We start from the raw sequence: 19581 nt of genomic DNA, 5'->3' as shown, positions 1-19581 counted from the left end.
TAGGTTTTCTCACCATGCTTTGTCTGCGTGCTTTCCAGAAGTGCAGTTGCAGGAAAAGGCCAGTTCAGCCCTTCAGCTCTGTGGGAAGCAGGATAATTGCTTCTGAGGACACACAGGATCTGATTAGCAGTGGGAGTTGTCTGGAGGTGGAATATGCATAGGGCAGATGGGATCTTTGGTGAATTGAGCTGTCAGTCCTTAACAGCTTTCTGCTGAATATGTGCAAATTAGAATCAGCCGAAAGTCACAACTTGTGTAACTGGGTTGAATTTTGAGAGGGGCAACAAACAGCGTATTATTTTTTTTGTTAGGGGAACGTTGTTTTGCCAAATTCTATGTCCTTTCCTCAAAATGTATAGAACCTGGATCATCCTGGTGAAACAGTTGTGTAGGAGCTTTTTTGTTTGTTTTTAAACTAAGCAAAATAGATGTTCCCTTTGAAATACAGGAAAATGATCTGAGGAATGATGGAACGATTTCCATTTAAACTTCCTTCATTTTTCCCCCTGCACCTTTGCAAGGGGGAGGGGAGGAAGGGGAATAAGAAATTGACTTGTCAGATACTTGGTTCATGTGAATAATTTGGAAGTTTGGCAATATTAGATGCAGTCTTGAAAACTGTCTTGTGATTAGACAACATAGAGGCATCCAGTTTTTATATAGCACAATATTTTAATTTGTTTTCTGCCTGGATGCCATCCTGGATTTTAGAAACAAGTAGTTTTCACTTTTCCTTGCTGTACTGTTTAAGCAAAACGGTAATACACCTTTTATCTTTTTAGAATTATGATATTGAATTAGGATTCTGAAGCACACTGTATTCACAGCTAAATTTTACAGTTAAGCTCTCTGCTGGAAAGCATTAGGGAATCTTCCAATATTGCAGCTTGCTTCTTATGCATAGATGAATATCTCAGTGTGTGTATCTATATGGGATACCTTACTTCTATATAGAAAACACAATATTTTTCTTTGTACTTGGAAATATATCTTCTTTTGACATTATTGATTATTGAGAAGTTATAAGGAATCTTATAAATACATAAAGTGTATATAGAAAGGTAAAATATAACTGATAAATGTATTTTTTTTAATTTGTAATTGCATACTAATTTAAAAAATGCTGTAATTTCTTTCAGATGTAATTATATTTTGCTTAGAGCTCAAAACAGCCTGAATGTTATTCTGACGCCTTTATTTGTTGCAGGAAACATGAAAGAAAACTGAAGCATGATGAAATACGTAAGAAGTATGGTAGGTGGTAATCTTGTTTTGATACTCAGTATCAGTTGATTCCTTTGTTCCTGCTGTGAATTTTAATAATAATTAGGAAAATCTGCTTTATGAGCAGCAGAAGTAATCAGGCCCAGTTTCCTACTGATGCATGTCTTCTGTCACCTGAACACCTGATCTCATCACTGTTATGCTCCTGTTCTGTTCCTGCAGTCAGCAAGGGACAGTGTGCTGGATGGGGTGTTTGCTTGGGGTGGGCGCTTAAATATATTGATTAAAATAAGTAGTTCTTTCTGCCTCTTCCTAAGTAAGACCACTGATTTGTGGGTTTGTTTTTTTGTTTGTTTGTTCTTGAACTTGATGAACCAATCTAGTTGAAATTGGCTAGTAGACCCTTGGTTATTGAAGGGGAGGATAGACTGACTAGCAGATAGCAAGATTTTTAAATCAAGCTTAAAAAAGAAGGATGGAGGATGCAGCCTAAAATAGGGATTAAAATTGCTGGATTTTTTTGTTGTGTTTAAGTGGAGCTGTGATCCAGTGGGAGAAGCATATCGCAAGACTGTAGGACCTGCTGTGTTGTAAAGGAGGCTCTTATTATCTAGGCTTGTCAGAGCTTGCACTTTTAATTTGATTTGTTCATAGCAAATTTGTTCTGTGTATTCAGAGGCAGATATGCTAAAACTATGCTGCACTTTTTATTATGCAAATTACACTAATGTCAGAGAAGGTGATTCTAGGCGTCTGAACAGTGACTCAAAACTGTTAATTTTCATCCTCTTGTTAAACTGATTGGCAGAGTCTGGGAGTGCCTTCATGAATCTGCAGTGTGCCCTTTGGCTGATGCAGAAGCGATACGGATAATCTCTATAGGGAATTCTGTGCCTGGGGAACATTTGCAAAAGTATGCTTCTTTGCTGGAACGGAGGAAAACTTCAGTGTGAAGCTTGAACTGCAGGAGGAAGAATGTTGTAGAAACTAGCAGTAATTTTTGTTAAACATCAGTCATGAACTTCAGTCCTGTGGTATTTTGTAGGATAAGTGACCCTGTATCCCAACTACAATTCAGTTTCAAAAAGTTTCTTTAAGTGGTTGACAACAATAGTCCAGACTTAAAATAAACAAAATACAAACAACAGCATAAAACACCACACACTTTCTGTGTTTGTTTCTCTGTAGACCCTGGAGTCAACATCAACAAGTCTGAATCATTGGGATAGATCTGGTGAAGAACTTAAGATAGTGTCTATGTCTCCAAAGTAACAGGCAGCACTCTATACAGATACGCATATAACTTTGCATCTCCTTGAGGCAGTGCAGCTAAGAGAAGTGAACACTGTCCTGAATTCAGTATAGCTGTTAGTGTATCAAAGCACTGCACTGAGGTTAAGTGATGTTTCAGAAGGCTGCGTTCAGTTATATTCTGCTTGTGAAACCAGTTCACTTGTCTCTGGTTGGTCCTACATTTTAGTGAAGACACTTCTCTCTTCAGTGCTTAACTTTCAGACCTTTGCAGAATGCTTTGTTGGATATTGCTGGAATACTTGAGTTTCCTGAGGAATGTGATTGTATAATTCTGTGCCCCATACATATACCAAATTCAACAGATCTTGCCTGTAGCTATAGTATGCACACAGTCATATGAGAGCTAGTGTCCTTTTGTCTCCACTTGAAGCATGTTAGTCTATCAGTTACTTAATTAGAGAGACAAGTTCATACATTGATTGTGTTAATGGAAGGTGTACCTTCTTACAAGGAGTCAGGCATGGCATATTCATGTCTTCATGCAGTTATGTTTTGCAATGCAGTTTACCTGCAAAAGATTGTAACTCAACTATAAAACTTAGATTTCAATAGTAAACTTCTATATAAAATTTATTGACAGGTTTGCTTTATTGCCTATTCAAAGATTAATTTATGTTATCAGATATATCAGTTTGAGGCTTGGATTCTCATAATTCATTTTTATCCTAAAGAAAAATCTGTATCTTGCATGACTATTTGGCACGTACTGAATGGATGCATGTAACTGAGGAAATATGAAAGATAAAATATGTATAAATTCTGAAATTCCTAAATATTATTGCTGATATCTATAGTTTATATCCTGATAACAGAGACAAATGGTTGTCAGTGTAGTTCAGTGAGTCATAATGGAGTAAGTCTTGCTATAGCCTTGGATCGTCTGTCTTCATTTTTCACTGTCTAATAAAGACATTTGTTAGCATATTAAACAATCTAATAAAAATTGCTGCAAATAATTATGGAGACACTAGATTATCCTACACTCTTACGTACTGCAGAGAAGATTCTCAGTTAAGTAGGCGTGGATGAGTGGCAGAATGACAATGACTTTGTTAACCTGACTCTGTAGATTAAGATGATCATGCCTGAAATTTCAGTATTTGGTTGGCTTTAAGGGAATGCCTTTTCCCATTTCATCCACCAGCTTTCCTTACCCCATTTAAATGGTAATTACACATTTATAATGCATTGCAGGTGTCACTCTAGCCACAGTCCTTTGGGAGCACTGGAAGCAATAGAGAGCTTTAGCAACCAGGAGTACACACTTTGAATTGTTTCTTTGTTGCACAATCTGATAGTATTTTTCATTTGCTCACATATATGAATGCAGGATGATTACACAAATTATATGTTGACTGTTGGAAAATTTTAAAGTAGAATTCCGAGTACTTCTGCAGCTTGTGTAGTATACAAAGGAACTACAATTTAATTGCTGCTGCATTTGCTGCTATTGTATGTTCAGTGTAGCATTAGTGAGAAGCTGCTTTATCATTTTTTTATTTTAGGATTTTCCTTGGTATTAGTGGAAGGATTCTGTCTTCATATTTACAGAATTATTGCCTTTCATGATTTTGGGCTTCCACACCACTTGCTTCATTCTGCAAAGATTTTGGTCAGCTAATTTAATGATATGTAATCTTATCTCCTTTATTTTATGTGAGGCGTTGATTTTTATATTCAGTAGTTTGTCACAGTAAATGTTCCTTCTGTTCAAGATAAATACTTTATCTTGACCTTCTTCCGTGTTCTGAATTCAAAGCAGGGAAATCGTGTATTGCTGTACACTTAAAGCTGTTTAGTTTTGTATGTTAAGAATAGAGTTGTGAATCTGGGAGTTAAAAATAAGGAAGAGTATAATAGGGGGTGAAGACACACAGCGAACTCGTTCATTTTTTGGAGTGTATACAGCCTCTTGTAAGTTAATTCTATTTTTGGGCAGTGCTGATGTGTGATGAGAGTCAGATATCAATGACTGAGAAGCTCCATAGTTAGCATAGTATCTAATATAAACGAATATGCTGGGAAGAGGTATAAATTTCTTACAATTGCTCTGTCATTTCATACATATTAAGTGGCCTCATTACTTCATACAAGCTAATGAAAGATATTTGACTACTATACTTTTCACATTTTTAAGTGTTTCTTAAATACTGTTAAGTAGATTAAATATTAACCTCAAAACGAAGGTAAATACAAGTAAGATGTTAGAAGTTCTTGTAGCCATCTTGTGTGTCAATGTTCAGGTTCAGCAGTAATATATAATAGATCTTATTGCAAACAAGACTCATGAACCTACAAACATCTAGCTCCTCTGAACCTGGAAGCGTGAATTGCTAGTTGGGTAGTTGCTTTCATGTCAAATGGGAAACAGTCGAGAGAGACAACTCATGTCTGGTTCAAGGCAGCACACGAGCTTGAGTTGAACCAGACATGCTATCCAATTAGCATATGCTTGCAACTCGTCTTCGAGTGTCACAGCTAAGAGCAGCTGTGGCAGCTGACAGGAGCTTTTTGTCATGCTTTTTTATGTCTCTGGATTGTCATTGTCCACTTACTGGAGCCTGATTCAACTTCTTGAGTAAGAATTGGTGCAAGTGATGAGCTGCTGTATCCCTCCTCTCACTTAATGCAATCTTATGATGCACTTAAATGCTGAGGATAAAAGTAAACACTGGATGCAGATTTGAGAGCAAGACTGAGAGGAAGGTCGATCAGATGTTGTAGCCTCTGTGGTTGTCCTTGTTTGGAGAGAGGGCTTGCCACTTCTCTTGGAGTACCTTCTTACCCGGGAGATGAATTTCTGAAGTCATAACCAGTAATACTCACACTGGATTGACCCATAGTTCTTAAGGCGTGTTTAATTCCAGTGTTGTACAACAAAACAGATCAGAGAACTTTAAGTTGAAAGATACGAATGCCTGATTGGTGGTAATTATATTTGTTCATTGCTAAACATAATCATTCAGTAAAATTAAAGCAAGTACTACTGGGAATGGCATTTGCAGTAACAAGTAAAAATGAAACATATACTTGAAATATGAGGACTAGTGATCTAAAATGGCTTTTGGCTGAGTGTTTTGGGGGAGGAACAGATAAAAGTATATTTGCTCCTCGGAGTGGTATAGGAAAAGTTCATCAGGAGTCTTACACTGTCCTCTGATTAATTTGAAATTGGCGCTACTGGGTGTAGAACATTGCATTGGATTTCAGCTGTTTAAGCTGCAAGAGAACAGCGTCCAGTGTTTTACTGTGCTACTTTGAGACCTGTGAAGTGTCAAGTGTCTTGAATGAAATAGAAGAAAGATATAATAAGCACTTGCCAGACTATATATAGAGAAGTATGCAACCTACATGAATTTTGTCAGGGAATCTGGTACCACCTCTTCCCACTTTCGGGATAATTTTTTGACATTTGGTGCCTTGATTTCTAAGTGGAACTTAATGAGTGCAGGGAGTTTATGCAATGCCAGTTGTAATAAAAATGTTAATTTATGGTACTGCTGCTGATTTTCTGTAAATGTTGTATAGATGTGTTTTGTATTTGGAAAGGGTGAAATACAGAAGTACTGCAAAAATTTTTGAAAATTGGACTATTCGGTTGTCTTTCAAGTAACTAAATGTATTAGGATCCATAGATCCTAGCTGCGAAAATACTAACATGTCTGGAGGAAGGAGAGGGTGATGGTGTTCTGGAAATAAAGTAAATGTGTCTTCTCTGTACTTAGGTTGGGGTTATGTTAATACAGCAGTGTTACCTGAAGGCACTAAAGGTTAAATGGTAGACTAAGGATAAGAGCTTTTTTTATTGTGTGTTAGCTTACTTGTCAGCTAGAATAGACTTTAACAGACATTAGAACTTTTTGTTTAAACACTTGAAAGGTAAGATTAAAATTTGAGAAGTAACTGCTTTCTTAAAGTTTAAAAACACAAAAATTTCAAGATCTTGAAATACTGTAGATGATTCTTGACAATGCTGTCATCTAACCATATCCTTCTTGCACAAATGCTTAAAAGAATTTTGTTTTAAAAGCAATTACAGAAAGGGGTAGTACGTTTAATGCAAGGCACTATACCAGGTGAATAGACTCTTATTTCATTTTACCTGGCTGAAGCTTTATATAATGTGCCTGGCTTACCCATTCTTTGACAGGTAGGGGCCATTAAGTATGAGGGCTGGTTTTTATTTTAATGTTTTACAAATTGACTGCTTGTAATCTTGTCAACTTGAGTTACTGTAGGATTTTTTTCATACTTACTCCTTAATATTTGCTGTTCCCTATCAGGTAATTAGTTGCAGTTATTGATACAATAATCAGCACTAAGTAGTTGTGCTTCTTGATTGACATCTTAGAATAACCTGGGAGTTCCAGAGGAATGCAACAACTGCAACAAGGTAGACAAATGTGTAGTCTGCCTTCAGTGCTGTTAGCTTTTGAGTTTCAGATAGAAGAGTAAGCGTGCAGTATCTGTGTGCAGGTGCACATGGAAAAGAGGTATGGTGTGAAAAGGTCTGAGAGGAGTTCTTACAAGATTTGGCAGTGACTCGTGTAATCTTTGTTAGGCTTAGCTGTTTTCTGTCTCCATGCCCTAAACAAATGAGCTAGAGAAAAGTCCAGGCTTGCCAGACATCTGTATAAAAACCTTGGTAGAAAAGATAGCAGTATGTTCCTGTTCTTTCACAACAAAAGGTCAGCCTCTGAACTCTTACGGGACTCCACTATTTTCATTATGCACTTCTGCCTATCCTGAATCTGGTGTGTGGTTTGAAGTCTCTGAAATAATTGCTGTGTGGAACAGCCATTGCTCCACTAACTCGTACAGAAGATGGGTGTGCATATCCAGACACTCCGTGTAATTGGATGGCTTTGCAGTGCTTTTTGTGACAGTGTTCTGGTAAAATCGTTGAGAGTCTTCGTGATGGAAATGCACTGCAACCCGGATTCAGTGATGCTCTTGTTCTGGTCCCCGAAGGTTTTAGTGCATGTAGAAGTGATTCTTCATTTGTTCTTAGAGATTATTGTCCTGTTGCAGAACTGCTGTAACTGGCTGCATGTGACAGATAGTTGTGTGTATTTGAAGTAGAAGTAAGTCAAATTAGCAGCATTTTACATTTTTAAAGGATGATAATCTTATAATAACTGGAATTTATAAACTGGCCAGTCTGACTCTGTTTTTCCTGAACCGTCTCTATGCTTAGATTCAGGTAGACTTGACTCTTTCACAAGTGCATTTTGTAGGGTATACCTCATGAGTAATATTTTTTCCCATAAGAATTTTTTATAGAGAAATGTTCTTGCTGCTAAATCATGAAATACTTACAATAATAGTCTGAGAAATAAGAGTCTTAAGAACACTATCAGTTTATTATTATAGTTGAGCATTTGGGTAATAAAGCAACCATTACAAGACAAGAATTGCCTTTTGGTTTTGTTATATGGAGTACCCATTACAGCAAGGTCAGTAACTCAAGGTTTTTGTGTAATACTGGTAAGAAAATGATAAATGTAATCCTGTTTTGTTTTACAGGTCTTCTCCAGGATTCTGATAATCCATACAGCAGATTTGAGAATGAGTAAAGCTGACCACCTTCTTCTAGAGCTGTAACTCCAGAATACAGGAAGATTGTTTTCATTTGCCCTTGGGCTCTTTCTTTTCAAAGGTTTTTTTTTTCCTGGTGGTAAAACTAGGAATGGATAAAAACTTCCTGAAATACCTGTTTCTGTCATCTTCTACCTATATAGAACTAGTTTTTTCTAAATGTTTTTGGTTGTTGAAATGTTTGCTGATTTTTTTTTTCTTTTTTTTATGGTGACATTTAAGTGTGAAATAGTATCTTTCCTCCTCTTAAAACTGTATTTTGTTACCTGATGTAGATGGCTGATAGTCACAATCATGTGTTGGAATTCAGTCTTAACTGCCACTTAAAACAGTTGTTCCCATGTTCCTAAATAAATATTTTTCCCTACTGTATCTTTTTTTTTTTTTTTTTTTAAATGAAAGGCAGTGTAGAAGCACAGCTTCACTTAGCCAAAGTAGCTGATGTTGGTCCTGATGAGAAATTACTCCAGGCGCATTCTTATGTACTACCATAATGTGAGAACTGGGTGCACGTTTTTTTCTCTGGTAAGATGATCTTCAAGAGTGTAGTATCTAAGGGTTGAGAGGGGGGAGCATATTTGTCTTTGAATAATTCAGCTCAGTCGTGGAAATGTCAGTATGTACTTTAGATATGTCACTGATGTGGAAACAAATTACTTCAGTTAGCAAAATTGGAATAAGGTCATTCTTGAAATAAATGTAGTTATGTGTGCCTAAATTTGAGAAGAAACATCAGCTTGTGTGAACAATTTCTTCAGTAAGCTTAATATATAATTAACAACAAAACCCTGCCAAATGAGCATTGCCAAGGTTCTGCAGTTTCCCAGGGTTGACCCCGGCCAGCAGCTGAGCACCACCCAGCTGCTCCCTCCAGGGGGGCGAGGGAGAGAATGGGAACAGCGAAAGTGGGGAAACGCTTGGGTCGAGATAAAGACAGTTTCATAAGCGAAGAAGAGCAGGGTAGGGGGAACAGGTGATGCAGAGGCAATGGCCACCTCCCAGTAGATCTCTGCTCACCCTCCCCTCATTTTTTGTTGCCGAGCGTGGTGGTGTACAGCCTGGAATATCCCTTTGGTCAGTTCTGGCCAGCTGTGTCGCTCCCAGCTTGCCCACACCCGCTCACTTGCTGGAGCGAGCAGAGCGGGGGGGAAAATGAAACCCTGGTGCTGGGCAAGCAATGCCTGGCAACAGCCAAAGACTGGTGTGTTACCAGCACTGTTCTAGCCATGAAATCCACAGCAAAGCACGTTACGGGCTGCTGTGAAGAAAGTTACCTCCATCCCAGCCAGACCCAGTACAGTAAGAAAACGGTCTTTTCTTAACCTTTTATTGTTCTTTTGGTATTGCCATAATGTGATTTATTTCCTCTGCCTTTTCGTAGAGATGTTTCAGTGGTGAGCCCTTTCGCTGGCTTACCAGTATGATGCAACAAGCAAAGCTCTTCTTTTGCCTGCCCTGTCTAATGCAAGTGCCCATTTATTCTGTACAGTTTAAATAATCTCCCTTGCTGTATATTATCTATTAAACAAATGTACAATATTGAAGATGTTCATGCTATTTTTGTCAAAATAAACACTTTAACATCTTTAATTTGGTGATTTAGTTGTCTTGTTCTGTACAATTTTAAATTAACTTGGTTTAGAAGAAGTGATCGAGTTTGGGAGAACGGAAAGGATGCATTTTTGATTTTGCTGTTTTTCCGACAGAGGAATAAAATCTTAACAGCACCATAGGTGTGGTGGGTGTTAAATCTTGCCTGTGAATGATGAGGTGAATTGCCATTCCTCCCAGTGTCAAAGAACCTGCCCCTACTTGGGCTTTAGTAACTCTCACTTTGTCACTGGTTTTGGTACAGTGTGCACTTCCATTCTTTCGCTGGTTTTACCTCTCTGAACAGTTTCTCTGTACACAGTTTCTGAGGAATTCATGTAAAAATGTTTCTTAATTCCTGAATCTGTGTTGTAATTAGTGTTAATGGAATAATGATAGAGTTTCCCTTTATCTTCCTTTTTTCTTAACTATATTTAGCACTTTATTAGTAGGCACTGTGTTTAATCTCATGTTTCTTCATCTGTCAGCTGTTGTCAAGTCTGAAGTATTATTCAAATGGCTGTCTTTGAAGAATGATGGTCTGTGATAAGAGTGAGTTGATAGTGTGGAAATAAAACCTGCTGATGGTTTTCCCTGGAGATGACTTTTGCAGAAATGATGAAGGTCTGCCTGCTGTCTCACGACCCAAGTAGTGACATTCCTGACTTAATAGAAAAGCATTTTTCTTCAGCACCTGCTGCAGTATATGAAGGGCTGTCACGTATGCTAACAAAGGAGGGAGGAGGAACAACCTTTCCTGCAGTTTCAAAGATGGTAAAGTACTTGGAGAAACAAAATATTTTGAGAACGTGGAGTGGGTGCTGCTTTGCTGGAGGACAGTTGTGTTACATTCAGAAAGAAGGCTGAGTGAAATCAGTGCAGCCTCATACTCTACAGTGGCTTGTTGTTCCTAAGCCACGGTTGTGAGCATCAAAAGGTAATGGTCAAATTTGTCTTAACCAGACTTACTCTATACTAAGCCTTAACTTTATAGTGTAAGCCATAATTTAGACAAAATGTCAAGCTGGACATCTAATACTGTATAATTTTGTTCACAGAGTTAAAGGCAAGACTATTACTTTAATGAGACTATTGCAGACAGCAGCCTTAAAGCTTAATAGAAAATGCAAAAATCCCCAAACAATCCTGACTTTTCAGATTATTTAACTTTTTTTTGCCATGTTCACTGGACCAATTAATTGGATGGAAAATGTACTTATTTCAATATATTAATTGCACCCTCTCTGCTTTCCCGTATGTCAGTATTTCTTACTTCTACAGAAGTGCTGGATTTGGCTTGTCAGTAGAAAGGTTGCTAGTCTTTGTATTTAAGTGTAGCCACAAGTAATTGGGAAAACAGCTGTAGAAAGAGGTGACATAGTATCTTTGGTTCTCAGGTGTGTGAATAAAGGCATTTATCATTTTCAGTATGAGCTTCCCCTCCTCCACAGTTTTCAACAAAAGACAGAAGGGGCACAACATACAAGCAAAATGGAAGTAGGGAAACAGCATAACCTGAGCCTGAGAGCCATAATAGCTCCGCTAATCATCTGTTTTTCTCAAACTTCCCTTTCGTTCACACTCTGTTCTCTCTTTCTTCTGCCTTTACACTTTTTATTTTAGTGGGTTTTGCTTTTAATTTTAATAGTGAAGGTACTAGTGTCTGAAAAGAGCAGCAATCTCAGAAATGAAAAAGTTAAAATGTGTGTTTATCTTTCCACAGAACAGAACATCCAGTACTGACAACTCAAGTGAGTCAGCTTTAAGAGTAGTGTTGCTGGGTGCAATTTATTTGTGTAAAGAGAATTTTAGTAGGTTCAAGCGTGCTGTTTAAACTTACCTTAATGCAGGGACGTGCTTTTTGCTACTTCTGAAATCTTGGATTTGATGAGTCCATTAAGTTGTCTCCACCATGTCTTACTTAATTGTTACTTGATTATTAAGTAGGCATATGGAAATAATTTTGAAAACCAGTCAAATTTCTGGTTTTGTTTTTTTCTTACAATATCTTTGTTTCAGACTCCCATATGTAGTTTTCATCATCTGTCCTTTTAAAAAAATCAGTGTGCCGAACTGCAGTTTCTTATTACACCACTTAGGTGCCTGAGGAGTGGCTCTGAACTGCACGCCCGTGTCTTGCAGCCCCAGGATGCCCCAGCTGAACTGCCCAAGGTGCAGTTCTCCAGATTTTTAGTTGGTTCTGAAAGAAGTGGGAGAGAATCAGTTCACATGCTCTTCTTCCCCTCCTCTTTCTGAGTGTGGGGGCCAAACAGGAACAGAGTGAGGAATGAAAAAGAGAGGAAATCATGTGGAGATGATGAGGGTGGGAGTAGGGAGATAGTAGTCTGAGGAGACAGTGAAGTTGGCAGACATTGCATGTAGCTGTGCCGCCAGTTCCTGCCTGTCTCTGGGCTTGGTCACCTTTGGTGTGGGGCCTCTCATTGGCCAGCATCTCTGACTGACCTGTGCTTCGACGTGTGAATTGGGGAGGTTATGTGGGTGGAGGCTTTTCTAGGCTCACATGTGGTTTCATCTTCCCTAGGACAGCAGGGCCAATCTTGCTGTCAATTGACTGATTTATCCATTCTGTTGGCCTGGTCCTAGAACAGCCACTTGGAGGACAGAGAGGATGGAATGCTTGTCAAAGTAGAGTGGCATTTTGTGATCGAAGTATCATCATCTCCAGAATATTCCTAAAGGTGAGTTTCTGCTTGGTGACACTTGACAGAATCCTCTGAGACCATTCCACAAATGCTCCTTCACCCAAAACTTAAAAAAAAAAAGAGGGTCACGATTCTGATACCTTCAAATAAAATCCAAACCCTATAGATCTTTCATTTATTTTAATGGCTTCACGTGGTTTACACTCAAGCTCTGGCTGAGCAAAGACATTCAGTCTTTGTTGTGGCATCATTAAGGCTTTGGATTTGGCATGAGAGGAACAAATGTTTAAATGTTTAGAAGCGTGCATTGGCTCTCAAGCCCAGAGCTCTATTTTGTCAACTCCGTGTCATCTTCATGTCTAGGTCTTGTCACGTATCTCTGGTTATGTGTGAGTTCAAGTGCATTTGTGCTCAACAACACACTTCAGTTATCAAAATAACAATCTCTGCTTTCTTTTCTCATGCTGAGTTCCTGCAACAGATATTAAATTTCAGAGATGAGAACAAAATTCTTTGTTCCACCATGACTCTTTATTGCTGCTTTAAGCCATGGTGAAGTGGTGAAGGCTGGGCAGTGTGCAAGCAGTGAATGAGCCAAACCATCCATGAACGGGTAAAGTTGTGAAGGGAGGCAAAAGGGAATAGATAGTGGGGAAACAATAGAGCAGCGGTCAAAAAAAGGTGTTTTCTTTATACGTCTTTGATGAGATTTGCTTTTGTAGTTTATGTCCTGTCATCTTAAATAGAAATCAAAGTACACAGCTACATGATATTGCCATATCAAACATTCCCAGGTTGATTCACTTGCCGTATCAATAACCAGGCCTACTGTTGAAGACTGGCTGAAAATCACGAACTTTTCTGACCTATCTTACACAGTTTACAAAGAAACTGTTTAGTGGTGTCTTACCTTATGTGAGCTTCCACAAAGCAGGAAGGGCAGAAGGTAAGGCTAGACCTAGAGAGAACTGCCAGTGGATTTCAGCAGCTTAACAAGTTGTCTTCTGACTGAATGTCTCGACCATCAGTATGTATTATTAATCAGATGGAGTGACTTTTCTCTTGCTGATATAGCGATTGCTTCTAAACAAGAAAAAGTAATAGAGGGCAGAGTTTTTGAGCTGTCACTTTGAGTCAAGTGCTTGCTTGGCAGATAAATGGGTAATAGAGTAAGCAAAGTCACTTTGACAACCGTGTAAGCTGGAACCTGTTTGTGTATTAACATGATGAAGTAAGATGCAGGATGAAGATAAAGTTATTTGCAGTTGGTCCAGACGGAGTTTTTTTCTTTTTTTTTTTTAACTTTGACCTTCAGTGCAATCTGTGCAAGGAGCTGTCAAGTAGCAGCACAGCAAAAAGGGTTAGGAAATGTTTAATTACCCCAAGCTGAGGTGGATTTTCATAGCACTGTTTCTGTCACAGTTCCTGAGCTCACTGTATCTCTGACCTGCATCTCAAGGGCAACCTTTCCTGTACCCCTACTTGTCACCTGGCTTGAAACAGAATCAGGCACTTCGTGTTCTCCAACCAGGACCTGCCCTAGTTACTTATTTCCCATGCATCAGTTCAGGAATCACACACACATGCCACTCCTGCCTGCAAGTCCTTCGAGCTCCCATTACTTCTTTTCATGACTTCTTTTTCCTTTGGATGAACTTGGCACGCCTTATAACCAGATGACTTCTTAAGTCCTCAGCCCTGGCAAAACAGGGTTTGCAACTTTTTGAGGCGGTAATCTCCAAGGTCACAATTTTCCCTGTTGTACTGCAGAAGTAGCAAAGTTCTCATTAATGCTGCAGTCTTCTTGTACGTTCTTGAAGTTCTACTAGTCGAGATCACTACAGAGTGAATTCAGATCAGTTAAGCACTGGACAAATGATGTCGGTACGGAGGAGAGTCAGCATGGCATCTGCGAAGGGAAATCCTGCCTCCCTGACCTCCTCGGTTCTGGGAAGGCACCAGTGAGCACACAGATAAAACCCATGTAGTGAGTGTGATACAGATGGATTTTCAAAAAGCTGTTGACAACGCTGCACACCAGAGGTTACTGAAGAACCAAATTTGTCTGAAAGCTTGTTAAAGGATTGAGAGCAAATGATTTTTCAGAGTGGAAAAGATGAGCTGTAAGGTGTTCCAGGGGTAGGTGTTAGGACTCATCCTAATCAGCATGGTGGTGACCCGGAGAAGGGGGTGTGCAGTGAGATCTCCAGGTCTGCTTGATGATAATGCAGGACCAGTTGTGTCAAAGTCTGTGGCAAGACCTTACAAAACAGTAGATGGGCATATGAGCCTCAGTGCAGAGAAATCTGAAGTAATGCAACTGAGGAAAAATACCATGCCTGCGCGATGCTGAACCTGGAACTGGCACCTGAACCTCAGGAGAAAGATCTGAGAGTCATTGCTGACAGTTCTCTGAAATCATACAGTGGCCAAAAAAAAACCTTAACAGAATAGTGAGTGTCAGGAAGGGGATGAAGGGTGTCACTTGTTGCTGTGTGAAACTCTTTGCTTGATGAGGAGAGCCTAAAGGGCTGGAGCTCTCCAGGCTTGAGGGAGAGAGACTGAGGAGAGAGAGATGAGTGAGGTTTACAGAAATCAGGGTGGTGGGTAAGGTGAGCGCAGAACTGGGATCCCGCATTACCAGAACTAGGACACACTCAATGAAACTAGTAGGAGATCAGTTTAAAACAGATCATAGAATCATAGGTTGGAAAAGACCTCTAAGATCATGAAGTCCAACTGCCATGCCATCACCACCATGCCTGATAAATCATGTCCTGAAGTGCCACATCTAAATGTTTTTTGAACACCTCCAGGGATGGTGGCTCCGCCACCTCCCTGGGCAACCTGTTTCAATGCCTGACCACTCTTTCAGTAAAGAAATTTTTCCTAATAGCCAATCTAAATGAAGTCCTGGAGCTAGCTGCCAGGGGGTCTATGGGGACAGACAGTGTCTGAAGGTTCAGAAATGAATTATACAAACTGGTGGACAGCTAGTCGTCTTCAGTGAAAGAGTTGCTAAATGGACTTTATGGACTCCACTTCATCGTAAATAAAATTGTGGATCGGGGACAGTACAAGAGGAATGGGCTGCAGAGTTTGTGTTTTCTCCCTAAAAAGCAATTCCTTTTGCCACTGACTTCTAATTAATTTTCTTTACAAGCACTGAGTAGCTTATTTTAAAAAGCATGTTTTGTGGCAGAGCTGACTCTGTTGCAACGGATCGGTGAAGTGCTCTGCTGCGTTGTTTGCACAGCACACAGCCAGAGCCTGCAGGACAGAGGCTGCCCTCTGCCTCAGCCCGTTTTTGGGACGCGGGGTGCTGGTACGGCTGTGCTGCTTCCATTGCAGTTCTGAAGCAAGAGGAAGCACACGGGCATCTGCATGGCACCATTTCGCCACAGCTGCGTTTCTGGGCAAGCTGGTGAAGAGACGGCTCGCTCCTGCCTCCACGCAGATGTGATACCGTGTGCGGAGCCAGCTCCTGCCGCAGCTTGTCATTTGGAAAAGTATTTCCATCCTTCAGTACTCACCGGAGGAGATCACGTGCTGTGGATTAGAAGGGACAACTCCTTTCTGAGTTTTAGACTTCACGGTTTCATTTGTATCATTCAGCTTTCCCTTAAGCACGATTGCTTGTCTGATGGAGCTTTTGCAAGGATCGGAATGTCAGCACGGCAGGGTCAGCCTTCTGCATGTCCCCAGGCAAGGGGAATACTGGCCAAAAGGACATTTGATCTCACCCAGGAGAGAATTTCTTGTATTTTCAAGGCTGCTTCCCATCCTTCTTGTCTGAAGCCATTTGTGTAAGACTTACCGATGATCCCTTCCACTGTGCAGGCAACCAGAGCTAATCTTTGGCCACATGTGTGAGAATGACACTAACTGGTGAGAAACTCTTCAGAGAGCAGAAGTCAGGGCCTGAGATCAGGGAGAATTCTGCAAAACACAGAAGAGTTCATCATCTGCTGCAAAGTCTACCTGCTGCCTTTTTTCCTGCATCGTCTTTCCCACTCCCTATTTGTCCCTTATTGCATCTATTTATTTGCTTGCTTGCCTATCTAATAATAACAGCCTTGAAGTCCTTCCTGCTGCTGTGAGAACCTCTTATCTCCCATTTGTGCTGAAAGTTTGCTTCAGACCTTGCGAAATCTCCCACCATGATGTACTCTGATATCTTCACAGCTTTTACTTTTTAAGACATAAGTAATCCTTGCAGTTGTGCTGAATTTGAATTTTCTGCCATGCATGTTTAAGAATGTCATCTCTGTTTATATGTATGCCATGAATTTCTACAAGTTGTGGTCTTCCTTCTCTACTGTTTTTCCATGGTGTAGCACAGCTGACTGTCTCAGAGATGAGAGAACTCTTTTAAGACTAAGCCATGTTTAGATGGTCTCCTGTATTTCTGCACTCTTGTCACATATAACATGGCATGCACCTTGCTCCGTGATATGCAGCTTAATTTTTCGTGGTGAGAAAAGAGGCAGAACTGTGTAGAAGTCCAGTTCAGAGCTACCTGCGACAAAGAGTGACTAGGTTTGATGTCCAGTAAACTCTGCTTCTAATATGAGTCTCTAAAGAACATAGTGAGGCTGAGGCATTGCTTTTAAATTACTGGGAGTCAGCACTGGTCGTAAGTGCCCTGTTGGTTTGACATTTGAGATCCTGTTCCTGTGGAGGGTTAAAAACCACAGAGCTCAGCAGTGAGGCCACCGGCAGAGACCATGCTGGAAACAGGAGCTGAGCCCATGGAGACGGGAGTCAGAAGAGCTAACGTATGCAAGGAGCTCTCCTGGGATGGTGGCAGAGGAGTCCATAGTGGACACTGTAACCACAATCAAGTATCTCACTATCTTCAGACATTTCAGTTTCACTTTGCACTTTTCTCTTTATTCAGTAATAGTATTAGAGGCACGTTCAGAAATCCCCTGCCAGGACTAATTTCTTACTTCTTAATGTGCTGTTACGCATATGGCAATGGGAGCTTTATACCTGAATAACACAAAATATAAACTTTTAGGAAGACATTTTGTAAAAAAAGAAACTAAACATGTATCCTGGGGTACTAAAGTCATGACTAGCTGCATGCTCTGATTAGCTGCTGTGTCTGCTGAAACAGTTCATTTCAGTGCTCAGCTCGGTCCTGGAAATGAGGTTGATTCAAAGGAGATCAAAACTGGGTGTAGGTTGATACAGTGAATATGAGTCAGTGGGATCAGCGGGACTACGACTTCTAAGGGGCAGATACCTCCCCTATACCCAAATTATGAAAGTAGGTAGGATCCAAGCTAATTTCCAATTTCCCTGTTATCAGAATTGGTTTGTTACTGCCATTCCCATCTGTGAGGAAAACAAACAGATCAACATAGGAGTATCTGCATGAGGCAGAACCCCTCAGCCATCATCACTGTTGTCTTTATTAAACATCCGCATTCTAGGAATATCAGAAGTACCAGCTTCAACAGACTGTAACGTGCTTGATGTTGCCAAAATATGTTAATTGTCCCCTACAGCCTATCACACATACGTGCAGACATCTACGTCATATGGAGATGGTGTTTAAGACTCAAACATGGGGCCACAAAACTGATGAAGGGGAGTATTCAAGGCTATCCCAGTGCTGAGCTGGGCCCCTCATCAAATGTAGGGTTTGGTGGTTAGCCAAAGCTACCCAGGCGGCTGACATGCCAAAACTGGCAATAAAATGGTTGGATGCAGAAAATCCTCTAGCACAAGGGGCTTTTCTGCCTCTCAAAATTGAAAAGAGAAGAGTAAGGGGTAGTACAAACCCCTGTTCCTGGAGAGGCTTCGGAGAATCGCTTTTTCAGTGGGTTGATTTCCCGAGGCCAGCTGCACCTTGTTCAGAGGCTTCTCTCTGGGCTGCAACACACTGTACCAGCTGTGCCCAGTTCTTAACTCTGGATTTCAGCACTCTGTGTGTGTGTGTGTGTGTGAGTGTAAAAACGTTACTATCCTTTTAGCTCATTTCTTTTTACATAACTTGCAATAGTGCCAGTTACTTACCCTGTATTTCTATGAATGGCATGAAAACCCTAATCACCCAATTAGAAAGTGTAGTGATATTGTAAAAATCCCTATTAAACTGAGCAAAGGGATATTTAAAAAAGCTTTTAATAGTAGTTACTAGACATGATAGTAGAGGGAGGATAGATACATGAGGTTTATTACATGCAGATAACATGGTACTCTCTAAATTGAACTTCAAAGGACTATGCTCAGTTTATTAATGTAATTATATGAAAAATTAACAGAATATAATGAATAAATTAAAAATGTTATCTATACAGTACGTTATCTGTCTAGTTCTAGAACTGAAATTAAAAAGAACACAAATAATTACAAGAATTTAGGCTCTCATTTTCACATTCACATGGCATTTAAAATACTTCAATATCTTTTCTTAAAGTGTATTATAAATCAGATTTAGATAATGGAAGATAGTAATCTCTGCTTTCATTTGGAAGAATACACAAATTCAGTAATGTTTTCAGATATATATTGCTGGATTTGGCAACTTAAGCACTATGTTCCTCTCCTTCAGAGAATAAATCGAGAGTTTAGAAATTATTGGGAGGGGGGGAAGGTAAATAAATTAAATCCTTCCACTCCTTCTGCTTGCCTGCACTCCAAGGTAAGTTTTACCAGCTATTAACCTTGAGACGGTCTTCTCCTTTTGCCACTTTCTATATTGTTTTGTCTTCACCTCTTCCGAGGTATTAGCATGCCCGCCAGTAACGCGTGCACCCTGGCTGGGGTCTGCTCTCGCAGCAGGGGAGGGGAAGGCCGCGGGGTACGTTAGCGCAGAGCCTTCAGCTGGCTGAAAATTAATCACTTGAGAGGGGAGGTGGTATTAATTGTCAGCAGAATTAGTTCCCTGCCCCTGTGCGGGGCAGGACCAGGGCCTGCAGCTGCGGGGCCCGCACGTGGGCCAGCTGGAGAAATGCACCATGACAGTTTATTTTTAATTCACAAGGAAAGATTTTCCTTTCAAAAGAAAAGATTTTTTTTTTTAACTTTGGAAAACACAAATATATGAACTCTGCAAATATACAGAAATCTGTTAGTCGGAGAAGTTATCTAATGCCCCCGGGCTAGACACCACCAAATGTGGTCATCAGACAGCCCTATATGATGGACTTGGATCTTGGGTATGATGGAATGTTCTGCA

The 19581-nt window shown here is 40.0% G+C and overlaps 1 protein-coding gene across 2 annotated transcripts in view; it reads left to right on the top strand.

Moving 5' to 3' along the window:
* The window catches only part of PTTG1IP2 (PTTG1IP family member 2), a 33219-nt gene extending 23493 nt beyond the window's left edge, over positions 1–9726 (top strand). For both annotated transcript variants that reach the window (XM_075419369.1, XM_075419368.1), the window contains exons 6-7: positions 1208–1254; positions 8065–9726. In XM_075419369.1, the coding sequence (XP_075275484.1) occupies positions 1208–1254; positions 8065–8114 (97 nt within the window). In that variant the 3' untranslated portion in view covers positions 8115–9726. The remainder of the gene's footprint in view (positions 1–1207; positions 1255–8064) is intronic.
* The last annotated feature ends 9855 nt before the right edge of the window (positions 9727–19581 follow it).

This window comes from Opisthocomus hoazin, chromosome 4, assembly GCF_030867145.1.
Source record: "Opisthocomus hoazin isolate bOpiHoa1 chromosome 4, bOpiHoa1.hap1, whole genome shotgun sequence".
NCBI classification, from domain to species: Eukaryota; Metazoa; Chordata; class Aves; order Opisthocomiformes; family Opisthocomidae; genus Opisthocomus; species Opisthocomus hoazin.
The sequence above is the reverse complement of the archived record's forward strand: the minus strand, read 5'-3'. Positions and strand labels throughout refer to the sequence as shown.